Source organism: Pogona vitticeps, chromosome 5, assembly GCF_051106095.1.
Source record: "Pogona vitticeps strain Pit_001003342236 chromosome 5, PviZW2.1, whole genome shotgun sequence".
In the NCBI taxonomy this organism is placed as follows: Eukaryota; Metazoa; Chordata; class Lepidosauria; order Squamata; family Agamidae; genus Pogona; species Pogona vitticeps.
Genome location: NC_135787.1, coordinates 114,284,851 through 114,301,908, shown reverse-complemented (window position 1 = coordinate 114,301,908; position 17,058 = coordinate 114,284,851). Strand labels below are relative to the sequence as shown.

Here is a 17,058-nt window from a genome sequence, read left to right as displayed (position 1 = left end):
ACTGCTGGGGCAAAAGAGCTACAAAGAAGCAGCCTCGTTGCCACCTACAGTAAGCAGTTTGAATTCCCCATCTTTTTTCTCTGCCTTTTTTCTGTTCGGAAGTGGAAGTTCCGGTCACAAGTCAAAGCAAAATTTTGTGGCCGAAGCCGGTTGTAACTTGAAATGGTCATAAGTAGGGACGTTTGTAAGTCGAGGCACCACTGTATTTCAATACAAACTGAATAAACGTTCTTTTCCTTGAAAAAAATAATAAATCAAAGTGTGTCTAAGTTTTTGTCCGCTTCTACCGCTCTTCATTTCTCTGAACAGCATAGATTCATTTTCACTCCATACATTTTTCACTATTCTGTTACTCATACCAAACATATGATAAGTTAGTCAAACAGTCATCTATCTCATGCCACCTTTGGTTGTAGCTGTCAGTAGCAAATGGAAGTTCATGTTACCCATTCTATTATATAATATGGCTCATGTCCAGCAAGTCATGTATTAGGTAGGGTAGGAAAGTGCTTATGTTAGTGCAGTACAAAAGGTGTTATCCAGCAATGTACAAAACTTGAGGATAGTTTCAAGGTGTGATCAAGCAGATGCAAAGGTGTGTGTCTAATTGTACTGGAAAGAGTCATAATGGGCTCCCTTGAAGTAATCTTTCTGTCTGCCAAGGAACTGCTCTAGCAAGCCTCCCAAAAGTAGAAGCTCTACAGCTGGACCAAAATATCTTGGCATGAATTGGTGTTGAGCTAGAGCACATTTTGCTATATGCTATGTGACTGGCATGAAATTAACCACACCAGACTGCTCCAAAAGCAGTCCAGATTGTGATTTATTTCCATGAGTGGTCACACCCTCACCAACATAAATCCACATGTACCTAATGGGCTGTGAAAATAAGTACATTTGCTTCTTATTCTTCCAAAATATTACCCACCTCAGGTTTCTCAATTCTTGGAAACGATGTCAGGAAGTTTTGTGGTGAGACTATGTCTCAGGTGGCAGAGTGATGAGCAGATACTTACTGTGCCAAAATAACATCAGGGCTTATTGGAGATAGTGTCTTACTCTGAGGAGTCCTCAAGGCAAGTTATTGGGTGTGTAGTTTCCTCAGATAGCTGGCCAAGCTGTCTTACTTGGAGCAAAGCATTGTGGGTGAGGTTGTCCTGAGCCATGCCTCTGAGTGGTTCTCACCATAAGGCAAAAGGGACACAGTGATGGCAGTAGGGATCTGTACTCTACGTCCTTCTGTCTCAGGTGGCAGGACATTGTATACTGCCACTGACTAAAAGGACTGACTCTGATCAGTCAGAGGAGATATCTTGTTGTATTACAATTATCATCGTTCTCTTTCTCTCCCTCTCTGCATATACTCATAGTCACTTCCAGAGCAGAGCCATGGGACTGGAACCAAGAATTCTACAGGTAAAAATAGTGATACTCTTCTACTCAGAGGTATTCTGAGAAGCAGCTCATTTGGTACACACTGGCAAGACTAAGAAACTCTATAATAAAAATTAGCATGGAATCTTCATGTAAGAATGAAAAGAATTGCATCTCAGGAAGGCATGTCACAGAGGATACAGCAAGTAAAAAAAAAATAAAGTGGTGTTCAAGTGTTGTCTATAAAGTAAATAAAATATGCATGAAGGGAGAAGGCACCAAACTCTTAATTTCTTGCTGATTCCATCAAAAGTGGGAAGATAAGAGTCCATTTTTTCCATGAAGGCTGAAAACCCAAACCCCACTGTATGGAAAACCTTCACACAGAGAGAGTAAGTTCTCTAGGCTGTTGCCTTCTATGGTATAAAATGATGGAGAGGGCAGACTAGCATGAGCCCCCTTTTCTCTCGCATTTCCCTAATCCATGGTAAATAATGCCTGAATAGGCCTTTACTGTATGTATGTACTGCTGCTTGGAACATTACTTCTAAAAAGCAACCTGTTGTGTTACTCTCTTCTGTTATGTCGCAGCAGGCCACTATCAGTAGAGATTATTCTATTGTTCCTGTAACAAGTGTGTTGTTGGCTGATACTAACATGTTGCTGTTACCATTATGCACTTACAAGAAAAATATAGAAAAATACTGTTTGTTTCTTCCCAGTGACCAAAACTAATAATGAACAATGAAAGTATTTTTAATACAGAAATTAATACTTAGAAAATAAATGGAAAACAAAAGCAAGATACAGAGGAAAACTCAGCCACCCCCTATATGTATTTGTTCAATTTTCATTTTGTTTCTAGAGTACTACCGGGCAAGTTGTACCAACTTTTTTTGTTTCCAAAAGTCTGCGTAAGGAAAACGTCACAGTGAGATTGGAATCCCAACTGCCTAAGCCGGCCCTACACATTGTGCTGATGAGAGTGAAACAAGAAGTGCCCTGTTCTCAAGTTAAACAAGCAACAATATTTTGATACACAGTGCAGTATCTTTGAAACACTTATCCTTATTTCTGTTTGTAAAATAAGGCATAACTAACAACATATTCAATCATTAATAATTTGGTCCTCTTTCAGAGATATAAAACCTCCTGCCTGATGTAAGGGAAGAATGTCCACCTTATCTAACAACTTTCAGCAGCTAAATTATAAGCATAATTTTTCATCCAAAGGCTATAATTCATAGAGAGAATTAGGTTAATTCATGGAAAATTCCACATTCTTCCCCTTTCCCCACCTCCCTACTGAAATCATTATACTCATAGAGAATATTATTTTCTTCTCAGCTTCCAGCCTCCTAGATTAGTTGGGGTAAATTAGCTCACTTTGACTCACGGGGTGACTACATTGGCCACTTACATAATATTCAGAGCACATGAATTTGAAGTAAAGCCCAGCAAGTACACAATATAAAGCCCATTGGGAAAGCCCATTATGGAATTACCTCTTTTGAGCAGGGAATTGTCATTTTTTAATCAGCTAGCAGCGGTGGTTTAAATTTGTTCTGAGCATTTTGCCCCCCCCCCTTTTTTTTGCTTTCTGCCCCATGTGATTTCCTGATCTGATGCAAAGGTGTGTTCCAGAGGGCATCACTTCCCCTTGTCCATTTTTTTAAAAAGTTTCAACTTGGAGAGGGAATGGAGGATTGCTAGAAACTGAGGAGAACTAAATGAAAAAAGAAAGCTGTAAATTGCCAATTAGCACCTTTTTATTATCTTAGGGCAGCTTCTGCATGTGCAGCTTTGTGCAAACTGAGCTCACAACTTCTGCCCCTGCTGATTCCTGAAAACTATCATCTGGACAGCTACAGCAATTTCACCTTTGGATACCCAATCTGATAAACTGGAAATCACAGCAGATCAAATTGTATATACTGGACCAGGTAATTTGTCCCCCTTGTCACAGTATAGATAACGAACTAGCAAATGTAACACAATAGATAATGCACATATATAAGGGCTTCCTTAGCTTGAGTGTTACCTTCAAAATGTACTTTATACCAGTCACATGCATACTGTATACATGCCTACCATTTAGAGCAGGGACAAACCACCTCCAGGTGTCCAGAGGCTGCATTTATGGCCACAGGATCCTTTGGATAAAACACTCCAAATGAAACTGGAGGTCAACTTGGAATTCTTTGGTATGATACTGTATGCACCTACCCTGTTTTAGAGAAGCATTGTTTTACTTAAAGATACAATTCCCAATTTTCTTTAAAAAGACAGAAAAGGTAAGAGTGGTCTCCAGGAGACTCAAAATTAGCTGTTTGAGGAATACAGTGGTGCCTCGCTTAACGGGTGCCCCGTTTAGCGAAGAATCCACATAGCGATGAAGATTTTTCCATCGCTTTTTGCATTGTATTGCGATTTTTCCTATAGGGAAAAATCGCATTACGATGATGGCTCCCCCCCCCATCATCGCAAATGCTCCGTTTTTTCAGAGCTTGCGATGAGGGGGGGAATCCCTCATCCCAGAAAAGAACTGGAGCCCTCTTCCCGGCTCCAGCCCCTCCCCCTCCCCGCCTTACAGCTGACAGGCACCCACCCTGACACCCACCCACCCAACTTACACAGCCTCTTCTCCTACAGCCTCACAGTCCTTGTACACTTAGAATTAGGAACATCTTACAAGCAAATATAGATTTTCTTTTCTTTATCCCCAAGAAGCAACTGCAGCCTTTCTTTTCTCATACCTTTTGAATTCAGGTAGATAAATACTGCCTTAGAATTCTGAATTCTTCTGGAGTTATACAGATTTTTAAACAGCTTCTAATTCTTGCAGTCAGTAAGAGAGATCATAAATTTAGGAAACTGTTTTGCTAAGTCAGACCATGTCATAAAAATAGAAGAGTTGTAACAAAAGTTGTTAAATGCCCCGAAATCAGAACTGACTTATAGCAACCCTAATAGGGCTTTCAAGGTGAGTAAGGGTGCAGTTATAATTTTAAAAAAACCTCTGGGTTTGTGTCAGTCCTAACAAGAGTAAAAATCTGTTGAAGTTCAAATTTTCAAGGAAATTGCAACTGTGCAGTAGTCATTTGGATTACGAAGATAAAATGCAAACTGTGTCTTACCAGTGTGCATAATTTTCCCCTCTCAACAAATATCACAATATCCATTGACAGATTTTCTTCAAAGTTTAATTGTGGAACTGTTAAATCCAAAATGGATATAGGATAGAGAATAAGTTCTCATCTAATATTTGCAAATAAAATTAAGACAATATAATAATATTATGCTATTTATTGCACCAGTCATATTGGCATGCCACTGTTTTCCTGATGAAATAATCAAAGTATTGTTAAACTCCAGTAGTGCTGCTATGGTCTACCTTATCTGTATCCTCCCAGACCAGGGCAACTGATTTGCAGTATCTCTCATGTTATGCTTATTACTTCAATCTACAATTAATGTCTTGCTGTACTTCCCCAGTACTAAGTGCACAGTAAGATAATTTCCTTTAATTAGGAATTCTTTGTAGCTCCAAGTTCAAATATATTCTGAAAAGTAATCTCTCTCTCTCTCATTCTTTCACACACACACACACACACACACATACACAAACTCTTCTTTCCCTTTTACTCTCTCTCTCTGTTTCTCAGTCAATACACATATTTCCACTGAAGAAAAACAGAAACCTGTAATTATGAACTTGAGTTATCATCTCATATGTAGCAAATTTCTGAGGTAAAATTAAAAAGCAAAGGATAACCTTCAAATATTTTTAGTTATTCATAATAAGAAATCAAAAATTATTAGGTATCAATGCTGATGACACATTAGTGCACATGTTTAATAATAATAAAAAGGGTAAATTAACATGCTCATTTCACAGTCTGAATACCATCAGTCAGAGTGCAATTAATACATCTCTAAATGGTTGCCAAAAAGTTTTAAATAATCAGAAGAAGCAGAATTGGTTTATAATGTATTTCATAAAGTGTTATCTATGACATATGGCGATTCTTTGCAATCTTTCTTTGAGCCAATATCATCAAATGGAGAACATGGAGAGGGATATATTTCAAGTTGCTACTGCTTAGCTATTTGTAAAGTCATTTCCATCATCTGTATGGCTATGGGATCTGATCTACTAATGTCATCAAACTCTTTCCTATACCTTCAAATCAGATTTGTGTCAGACTTTGACTACCTTGCTACCCGTCTCTTCTGTCCTCGAGGTCCAATGTCTCCTCCCTGCTCCTTCCTTCTCTTCTGTGGGGCAAAGATGGCAGGTCACATAGGGTTGGGGCCCTTGGGACTTTTTGAACAGCAGGCACTATGGCATCATCTAGTATTATGGACCCAGGTGAGAGAATTCCTGAACTGAACGTCCTAACCATTAAATAAACATACTATTCTTAATATTGATCGAATTTACTTAATACAAATTATGGACAGATTAAAAACCACAGCTCTAATTGATTACAGCATATTAGTACTGACACAGCACAAGGAACGGGTGGCCACACTGAACGCCAGCTGATGCACATCCATTACCATACCATAAATGGGTAATCATCTGGCAACCATAGCTGGGTATGCCCCCTGGTGCAAGGCCACTGGGGAGAGCCAACAACACCCCTTGAGAGCCTTTTTAGATGAGATAAAATCCGTCTTGCTCACTGAGGATCCCCTCCCATATGCAAAATGATCCCTCTTCCTAACCAAAGAAGTTGTTACAACATGTACAGACCTCTGTGATCCAGCCCCATTCCATGTTATCCTATTGCCCTTCACAATTACAGTCGTGCCCTGCTTTACGATTACCCCGTTTAAGGACGAATCCGCTTCACGATGATGTTTTTGTGATCACTTTTGCAATCACAAAACGATGGTTTGAAAGGGGTTTTTCCGCTTTGCAATGATCAGGTCTCTGCTTTGGGAACCGATTTTTGCTTTACGACGATCTAAAAACAGCCGATTGTTGGGTTTCAAAATGGCCACCGGCTGAAGAAAATGGCCCCCCACTGTGCTTAGGGACAGATTCCTCGCTGCACAGGCATGGAAAATGGCCGCCCCTGTGGAGGATCTTCGCTGGACGGTGAGTTTTCAGCCCATTGGAACACATTGAACAGTTTTCAATGCATTTCAATGGGCTTTTTTATTTCGCTTTACGACGTTTTCGCTCTTCAGCGATTTTGCTGGAACGAATTAACGCTGTCAAGCGAGGCACCACTGTATATCAAACAACACATACAGTATTGCATTAAAAAGAGGGTGGGCAGGTGTGTGGATGAAGTCTCAATGAAGACTGACTGGAGAAAAGCCAGGGAGTTTCTTATAGACTTCCCTGATGGATGACACTGAAGATTGATTCTCTCTGGTCTTCTACTGGTTGGCTGAGGTTCCCTGAGCCAATTCCTCTTCTGATTGGCTAGGGTTTGATCCCTCCAGTCAGGCTTTGTTGGGGCACAAACAATGCCCCAGGTAAAAGAAGACTGGGGGACCCTAGCTTCCCCTCAGGCTCTTCTGTTTCTTCTGAGTTTGCTGCAGTCCTTATGGCAGTATGGCCATAATTAAGGCTTTACCCCAGAGTACCAACATTTAGAGGGTGCTGAAATCTAGAGGTGAATTAACCACTGAGTGTTAGGAACATAAGCAGCAACCCCACACTGGCCCTATTCCTCTTCCTTTTTTACTAGTATAAACATTCTGTTTCCTTGAGGGGGCACCATGTTGTCATCTTCCTTTTTTTTTTTAAACTTGGCTCCTCAAACCCACACTTCAGGGTGGAATAGATAGGAAATGAAGTCACTTGTCTCGTGTGCCAAAATCACCAGTTATGGCTCTATTTTAGACAGAAATGGATTTGCCCAGGAACAATATCTTTTTGTTAGATATCTCTGGCATCATGCAAAGTATTAGAAGTGGTTCAGTCTTGAATGGGCAATTAAAAGCCATTAACTGCAGAGTAATGATGGAGATTATCAAGATGAGTGCTTCCAGATTTCCCGGGACATCATTTCTTCCTTCTCTTGAAATGCATGTGTGCAGCAGTGTTTGGTACTACTCTATCCCCTGCCTTGTGGCTTTAAAGGATAGTAGAGGGTATATTTATCCTTCCAGCAGAGAATCAGGTATGATAACGTGGAAACTCATTCAACCAAAGTTTCAGATTATTGTGCCACTTGATTAAATGGTAGGGAGCTATTCTGCAGTGTCACTGCAGGAGAGGAGGAAGGAAATGAGCCCAGCATTATTCCCACTGTGGATTTGGCTTCCTTTTCACTGGCTACTATGCTCCACTAGCTATCACTGAGAGTCTCTGGGCTTCTTTCTTTAGAAAGTAATATCACTGATAGTAAGCCTTCACTGATAGCATAACTCTGCATATGTTTAATCAAATAGAAGTCCCGTTTTGTTCTATGAGGCTTACTCTCTAGCAAGTCTGCGTAGGCTTATAACTAGAGATGGGGGTATTCGTATTTGCGCAGGAAGACTCGTCCCTCCCACTGCTTGGAGTGTCTAGGTGAGCAGGAAGAAGGGGAAGTGATTGGATGGATGAGTGAGGCTGATGCTGCCAGTGGACACGTGTTAAGTCCAGCTGCGCAGGGATATTCGTATTTCTATATAAATACCCCCATCTCTACTTATAATCTTACTTCAAAATGTAGTTGGTGTCGGGATCTGCAGATGAAGTTTAGTTGTAGGGATCTGCAGATGAAACCTAATTGTAGGGATCTGCAGATGAAGCCTTTCCCCCCTCTTGACTAGCAAGGAGAAAGAAAAAGGCGAGGCACTCGAGTGTGTTTTCAGGACGGGGATCCGGATGAACTAAACAGCATGCTGTGCAACATGCTGTTCAGTGGGAATTCCTCCCTATCCGTCGCCGCGCCCCCCTGTTATTGTTCTCTACTACCTTTGCACTAGTTAACCAGTGACCATTCTAAACACAGGCAGGTAATATCTTGAATACACAAGTATGGTAAACAGAGGGGCCAGTAAACAGAGGCACGTAAATCCTAAATACACAAGCAGGGTGAACATTCCTGAATACAGAGCAGGGTAAACATAGACAGATAACACCTTAATACACAAGTAAATTAATACAATTTACCCAGAGACAGGTAATTATCCTAGATACCAAAGCAGGTTAATGAATCATCCTTACTGGAAGCAACCACACTGTATACGTGACCTCCGCGCCCAAGCACAATGTCTGCTATATACACTGTAAAAGCATACATTTTCCCCACAAGTTGGGGCAATCTCCTGCTAAGTTTACTAGATGGGCCCTAGAGGTTTGCCCCAAAGTCTTGCCCTTATGATACAACTGATGGGAAGTATCAGTTGCTTTGAGGGAAATTATCCTGGAACATTTCTTAAGCAGTGGAATGTGCGTAGATTGATTAGAATAAAATTTCCAGCAGACAGATTAGGATAACAGTGATAAATCATCTCAACATTTACATTTTCATCTAAAAAGGAGACATCACATATTTTGAATATTATGGCAACATCAACAGTGGGCTTCATCAACCTTTTTCTCAGTATTCATGTCCATATGAATCACCCCATGAGGCTAATGTTATACTAACAGTGCAAAATGCTATACCAGATCCAAGGCAGAGTCTCTATGATGGGAGTTTAAATAAAAATCAAAACAGTAGGTAATCAAATCATGGAACTGCCACTTCTTGTTTCTTTTGACCCTAAGATGTCCTTGTCTGACTTCACTGAGCACAAGCTGTGAGACTGCAAGATCTGACTAAATAATAACATGTTTGCAATTTTAAAAAGAAGGGGAAGTACTCCTCTTCATGTATGTTTATATGGAGAAAAGAACTAAGGTACCATGTTGAGCAGATGCACTTCAAAATTTTCTTATGTACATAACCTTCATTATCAGAATGCATAGCTTTGATTAAGGCCATCCTTTTTGACATGCTGAAGCAATTATATCTTACAGCTTGAAGAAACACCTTCACAAGGGTTCACAGTATTTATTCCATAGTAATTTTTGTGTGCATTTTCTTCAAAGAAGTCAGGATAGCATATGCGGAGAGCTATTATATGTTGTGAGCTGATTTATTCTCAAAACAATGACAGGTGAATAGAAATAGGCTAAAAGAGAATGATTTGGCCACTGGGAAATGTGTTTTGTATCCGATAATCAAACATGAATCCAAGTCTTCCTTTCCAAACACTTATTAATAATGTTTCTTCCAAAAGAAAAGCAAAAACAAACAGCTCCAATTAAGCCACTCGCTGACGAACAAGCCTTTCTGGGGAGGTGTTCTGCTCTTAGATGAAAGATAATTTTCTCTCTGCCAGTACATTTCATGTAGAGGTTGCTCTGAATCAGAATTATGTTCCTCTCTGGCAGGATGACGGAAAGATGTGTTCTGCCACTGTCAAGCTGGAATCCATACCACTTAGGGATTTATATCTTTAAACTAGCTCACTGAATGGGTTGTACTCTCCTATCCAACCTGCTTAATAGATTATTTGTGTGCTATTCTCTCTGCTGTTTCTTGGCTTTGCTAGAAGCAGGAATTTCATCAGAATGTTTTGTTGCTTGCTCTCAGTGTCTCTGTGTTGCATTTCAAGGAATGAATAACATTAGCTTTTCATCAAGTTTCTTTAAAATGTTTGCTGCGTTCTCTCTAGTAGCTTTCATGTGAATTACCAAAACTGTAGAGGGTAGTATAAAGAATGAAACAAATTTAGGCTTAAACTGTCACGTTCTCTCATGTGAATTCTGTTTGGGGAGAAAATGGCAATTTGCTTTATAAATAAATGAGGTGTCAACACCAGCTTCCCTTACCAGGTTAATAATACTGTATCTTCGTGATAAGGGGTTTTTAAAACATGAATCAACAAGGTGAAAAAGATGAATGCTCTCTCCCAAAGTCTGCCGTTTCAATCTTGGTCAGCCTGCCTATGACTGTTAGGTTTAATAATCCCAAAACAGCAATGAAAAAATTAAATTGCATGAATTATGTTCTTTCTGGTTCATCCCTGAAACATATGTCATGTTCAAGATAGTCTAATTTCGAAAGAATGTGATAGGATCTTTTTTTAAAAAAGCAAATGTTATGTCTTAGAGTAAAATGTTCTTCTGTAGATATTGAACACACATGATATAAAGGAATATTTGAGATACAGGTAGCGCTTGAATGCTGAATGATAAACACAAATCAAATTTCAAAACAGATAAATTACACCAGGGCCCGGTTTCTGTTGGTCAATTATAGATTATAGAATCATTCAAAAACAAACAAACAAAAAACAACCCAGAATGAATTTAAAGCAGCTGCCCCATGTTTGGTTTACCTTACAAATTACCTAGGAGGCTACAAGCCTCTTCATGTAAGACCTAAAATAATTTGGTGAAGTAGCAGCTAGTACAGTTTCTAGCTGCTTGGACATTGGGCTGTGCTAGTTTTGTGGGGCAATCATGGGTATCTTAAGCGTATACTTGTCCCACTCATGTTCACATAAGATGTGGGATGGGAAGAGTTTCTACTCATTACATAAAATGGAGCATGTCTGGAAGATGGACAGCCACCTACACCAACTCTGCATTCTGTGGATTTAGACCATATCCCACTTGTCTGCTCAGTGCTTAAACTCTTTGGGTGAAAGTGAGGTAAACTGTGAGAGGAAAATAGGTATGGCTTCCCTACCCATGTGCTCCTTTTTGTATAACAAGTTGAGCACTCAACCCTTGCTTTACATATCTGGTTACACATATCTTTGCCCATCCTCCATAACCCTTCATTTAACTTCATTTCTGGCACACCTTCTCACCAGCTATAATACCCTGTAACCTCCATCAATCAGATATTCATTCTAAAAATCTAGCATTATGGTGACATTTTCCCTCACAAATACTTTGAAATATTTTAGAAAAAAGCCTCATAACTCTCAAGAGGATTCACTTTTCTGTCCCTGCTTCTGATAAACTGTGGAGGAAAAAACGGTTTAATACCATTTCTAAAAACATGCCTTCACACTTAGCTATCTTGCCATTGTCATTCATGTCACTATAACAGTAATTGAAATCTGTTATGATGGATGCTCTAGGCTTTGCCAGGCTTCCTTATCAGAGTAAACAATTTCCTAGTCACCATTCCCAGTCTATTCTAGGAGTTTGAACAGCTTCTTGTTACTTATTTTTTAGTCCATTCTACTTTTACAATACCTTTCAACTCAATTCAAATGTCATCCACAGTGGGAACTCACTTAGAGATTAGTGTCCTTCCTTTCTGCTTTTTCCACATAGTTCCTCCACAGTACAGTACCAGAGGGTGGGCAACATTATTGGCCAAAGGGGTTGCAAGCAGCCTCCTCTTTTCTATGGCCAGTGTTGACAAAACATCAACAATTGTGCTGGAAAACATGGTTTATATATTGGTAAGATTACACTTACAGTAAGTTAGGACTGGGGCTTAAGGTACATACGTACATGGCATAAGGGGATGGAAGGGTCTACTTCTGTATATCATACCATCTGTATATGATGATGGTTTATGTCTTCCCTACAGCCAACAACTAGAAAAACCTAGTTGCCAACAGTCACTATACATTATCACCATCTAGAACAGACATGTGAGCAAAATATAACATCATTAAAAGGAGGAGAAAGTCCAAGCTGTTTGCCATGAAGGAGCAATGACTTCCCCGAAACCAAAACCTGGAATCAGGACCCTATAGCCAAACAGGATGTCCAACTCTCATGTTTGGTGGCTGACAAGTAAACAATAGCAAGAAGTGAAAAAGCAACCCTTGAGTCTTGTTGGGCGCTCCTTTCTTTCATGATATAAAGAACGTTAAACTCATTGAAGAAAATTCATTGAAAGCTAATACTGCAACTTTCGAAAGTACAGTATATCATGCATATATTACAATATTAACAACATTTATCATAGCTTTTCATTTATCTTTGTCTAATGTAAAACAACCCCGATAGAGAACTTATTTCCTGCACTGATTTAAAAACCATTCATCTTCATTTTTTATTTGCTAAACTATGAAATTCCACAAAATTAATTTGTCCTCACTGTCATTAATTCTATTACCCTCATCTCTAACTTGTGCCAAATAGCGGAACATAATCTGCACAAATAATATTTGCAGGTGAAAGTTTGTTTTAGCCTTTTTCAAAACAGAATCAGCATCTTATCTACCGAAATTACTTGCAATTACTTAAATAGTAGAATTTGCTGCAATTGACCCAATATTGTTTTGTAGATATTTTTGGTTTTCTAGCTATTAGGTTTTTCTTCTTGACATTTATAAAGTTTAGTAGACCTTCCACCAGCTCTGAAAACAGCCAATGAAATTCTGAATATTTAGGTGTTCCAGCTATTAAGAACAACCTTCAGCAGCCTATTCTAGGCCATTCTTTTGTTTCTTTAACACAGAAGAAAGCCACTGGTACAGTTAGTAGGAGACAGTATCTCTGTAATACAGCTAGGAAGTGAAAGGGAATGTTCAACATCAGCATAAAACCACCAATAATACTTTCTGGATAGTCCCCATGTAACAAGCAAAACACAAGGGTGGATCAACAGATTGTAGTTCTCAGATGTTTCCATTGCTACCTCTGTTAACCATTACATCAGTAACAATCAGTAGGCTGACATGATAGTAAAAAGATCTTAGACTCACATGGCACAGTTCGGAGGTAGAGATTATCACGGATTATCTGTTGGAGTTCATGATCCACTGAACCTTTCTGGAACCTTAAATTGAGGTAGTGACGAAGATCCTTATCCACAATGCCTCCTGGTAAAGTCAACAATGCACAAATTGGTTAAAATACAGAAAGTGGGACACTTCCGTTTATTTTCAAAAAAATCATTGGCTTCATTTCTAATCAGGAGAGAGTCTTGGGTGCACTATATTTAAAACTAGAGACCTCTCAATTGAGATGTATCATCTATGAAATACCATGAGATATGTTATCTGATAACAAGCCAAGGTTCCCCAGGCTGATTCATGGGGCTCTGTGTTTGAAGCACAGTGGGAGGACAGTGGCAGCTGCCACTATCTTCCTTTTTTGCAGCAAGAGGCCTCTCAGAAGGCTCTGTGGTATGTTACATACATGCTGGACTTGATCAGGAAATCTAGCAGACTGGGGATGCAGAGCAAAATAGAAAGCTCCCCAGTTCCCTGTAGCCAGACTGCTTAACTTTGGCCACCCATCCATCCTTTCACTGGTTCTGGGAAATGGGCAGGCGATATGAAAGACCACAGGGGTGTGTTGTTTTGATACTTGTGATGACTAACTGTACTCATTCCTTCTTTTCATTTTGTCACCATTTTGTTGGTCATTATTTGGGATGGGATTTCCACACAGAAACAGATCAAGGTTGGTGGGGTAGGAGAACTTGCACTCCTAACACAACGTAAGGAGTCTCATCAAGATTCTTGAACTGGAGCCTGGCAACAGATGGGTGTGGCACTAGAAGGATACCTCCTAATTTTAATGAAAGTGGCAGAAGGTATTCTGGTCTTGCACCCAGAGGGGACCTGCCTTCAGCTGCCATTTCAGCACTTCCTTGCAGGTAGACTTGGAAGTGGTCATAGAGAGCTGGGATGAAGGTATCCCTTCCTCATGCTAGTTTTGCTGGAACTAGTAAAGTCATGGCCTTTCTCTGTACAACTTTTTTTTTTTTTTGCTACAAGCAATACCTCTAAACACGTACAATTGTTTTTTTTCCTTCCATTTTATTATTTGTTTCCTTTACAAAGCATGAGGGAGAAAATATTTCTACACTCATCTCACCAATATCTCAACCACTTCCATTTCCAAATCATGGTGAAAGACACATATTTAAATTAGTTTTGTAAAAGTTACAGTCATTTGGGGAAAATGGGTATCACATATGAGACCATTGATAGTAATCTCCACAAAGATCCAAATCAATTTATTCAGACCATTTTTGTGACTACCACAATGTCTTTTCTTAACCTCCAAATTTCTGATTGTTTCTCTGATTGATGGTTAATTACATGTTTTCAGAGGAATTACCTCTGAAGAGGCGTGCTCTGGTCCATGGAGTCACGAAGAGTCAGACACAACTAAACAACAACAACAACCTTTGAAGAGAGACTGCAAGGAAAGAAGAATTCTCCTAATGATTGCAATTCACTTTGTTTTTCTGATTGGCTGGGGGAAAAAAGTCCTGCATCTCCTCTCCCCCCACCCCAGACGGAGTATGCAGTGATGTCCATGCTTACTGACACTGAAAAATAGAAGCTGACGACACATACGAAGATCCAGGTTTATAGAGCCTGTGTTCTAAGCACACTCCTGTACTGCAGTGAGTCATGGACTCTTTGTGCACGGCAGGAGAGGAAGCTGAACACCTTCCATATGCGTTGCCTCCGACGGATTTTTGGCATCACCTGGCAGGACAAAGTTCCAAACAGAGTAGTCCTAGAACGAGCTGGAATTTTCAGCATGAACACATTACTGAAACAGCGACGTCTACGTTGGCTCGGGCACGTCGTGAGAATGGCTGATGGTCGGATTCCAAAGGATCTCCTCTATGGAGAATTAGTGCAGGGAAAGCGCCCCAGAGGGAGACCACAACTGCGATACAAGGACATCTGCAAGCGAGATCTGAAGGCCTTAGGAATAGATCTCAACAGATGGGAAAACCTGACATCTGAGCGTTCAGCCTGGAGGCAGGCGGTGCATCACGGCCTCTCCCAATTTGAAGAGACCCTTGCCCAGCAGGCCGAGGCAAAGAGGAAGTCACAAAAGCAGCAAAACCAGGGAGCCGGACAGGGGACAGACTGGATTTGTCTTCAGTGTGGAAGGGACTGTCACTCTCGAATTGGCCTTCTCAGCCACACTAGGCGCTGTTCCAAGCCCTCCATACAGAGCACGCTACCATAGTCTTTCGAGACTGAAGGATGCCTAACAACATGTAGTGCAGAATGACAAACCTGAATTATTTGCCATCTGGAAAGTGGATGAGTAAGAATGTCACATGTAACTATGGCACAAAGTTTTAAATCGTGGCTTCTCTTTTCTTTACTATGAGGAAGCAAAACCTAAATAAATGGTCCAGTCAGTTTCATTTGTGTTTGAACTCTAACTGAATGTCTGAAATCTTGTTGCTTAGTGTAGTACATTACAGATAGAGTAGACCTATTGAATTGGTAGGGGCTTGGTGAGTCAGCTCCTCCATAAATTCCATTAATTCATTAGGCACACTCTAGATTACAGATGGACACAAATGATTGGTTTGGTGTGATTCATTTACTAGCCCAACAGCGGATCAGGTGCCCTCGTGGAGACAGTGTACTGGCTCCTATGGGTGCTGCCTTTGATTAGGCACCTGCCAGTTCCAAGTCCTCCATACAAAGCACGTTACCATAGTCTCTCGAGACTGAAATATGCCTATCATGAGAGCAGGAGGGGCACCAAATTGCAGATCAGCTGTTGGGCTGGTAAATGGACCATACCGAACCACTGAACCAGTGGTTCATGTCCATCTCTACTCTATGCAACTTGCTACACTAAGCACAAGATTTTAGCCATTGTCTGCTCTTTTATACTCTTAAAGCGTTAGGAACAGTCAAAAGTCCAAGACCTTAAAACTACTCACAAATAAAAAAAAAAGAATTCTAAATAGTTCTTTTCCCAATGACTAAATCATTACTACATTACATTATCATAACAGTGGATAATTTTACTCCTTTTGCAGATAAACTATAATTTTTAAGACTAAAATGACAGTAACAGAATTTGGCCTTATTAAATAGCAGAGGATGAATATCACATGGTTCCAGTGCTGCCTTGTCTTATACCTCATTTTCTGTTGCGGCTGTTGAGGCAATGACGAAGTGAGTATGAGGAAAGCAGGTGTTGTGCACTACCATTCACATTTGTTGAAACACAGCCCCAAGAATTGCTTTGTGTTTGCGTAAGAAGTGGTTAACTGATGAAAAATGGAGTCCGCTTCTGGGATTTTCCCGTTTGGTGTCTCTTTGGGAGTGGTACTAAGCACAAAAGGACATCCTGTAGACCAGTGGTTCTTAACCTTTGTTACTCGGATGTTTTTGAACTGCAACTCCCAGAAACCCCAGCCAGCACAGTTGGTGGTGAAGGCTTCTGGGAGTTGCAGTCCAAAACTCCTGAGTAACCCAAGGTTAAGAACCAGTGCTGTAGACCATCTTGACTATTGCCATTGGTGTTGTCAACATTAAGGCTGCCCTTTGCTATTCAAACTTTCACATCCTTTTTCCTTCAGGCAACGTGGGCATGAGATTGTGCAGCAGTATTGGGCATTCCCTAATTTTTTTAATAGGTGGGGGACGTGGTGGTGCTGCAAGTTCAGCCGCAGAAGCCTCTGTGCTGTAAGGTCTGTACATCTTCAGCTGTAAGATCAAATCAATGTGATGGAATGAGCGCCCGTCGCTTGTCCTAGCTCCCGCCAACCTAGTGGTTCGAAATAATGCAGTAGATAAATAGGGACCACCTCAGTGGGAAGGTAACAGCGTTCCGTGTCTAAGTTGCACTGGCCATGTGACCACTGAAGATTGTCTTCGGACAAAACGCTGGCTCTAAGGCTTGGAAACGGGGATAAGCACCACCCCCTAGAGTTGAACACGACTGGACAAAAATTGTCAAGGGGAACCTTTACCTTTACCTTA

General features: G+C 40.4%; 1 protein-coding gene across 36 annotated transcripts in view; it reads right to left on the bottom strand.

The window, feature by feature from the left end:
- MAGI2 (membrane associated guanylate kinase, WW and PDZ domain containing 2) overlaps positions 1-17,058 on the bottom strand; it is an 889,129-nt gene that overhangs the window by 632,999 nt on the left and 239,072 nt on the right. For all 36 annotated transcript variants that reach the window (XM_073000722.2, XM_073000721.2, XM_020789967.3 and 33 more), the window contains exon 2: positions 13,057-13,173. In XM_073000722.2, coding sequence (XP_072856823.2) covers positions 13,057-13,173 — 117 coding nt within the window. The remainder of the gene's footprint in view (positions 1-13,056; positions 13,174-17,058) is intronic.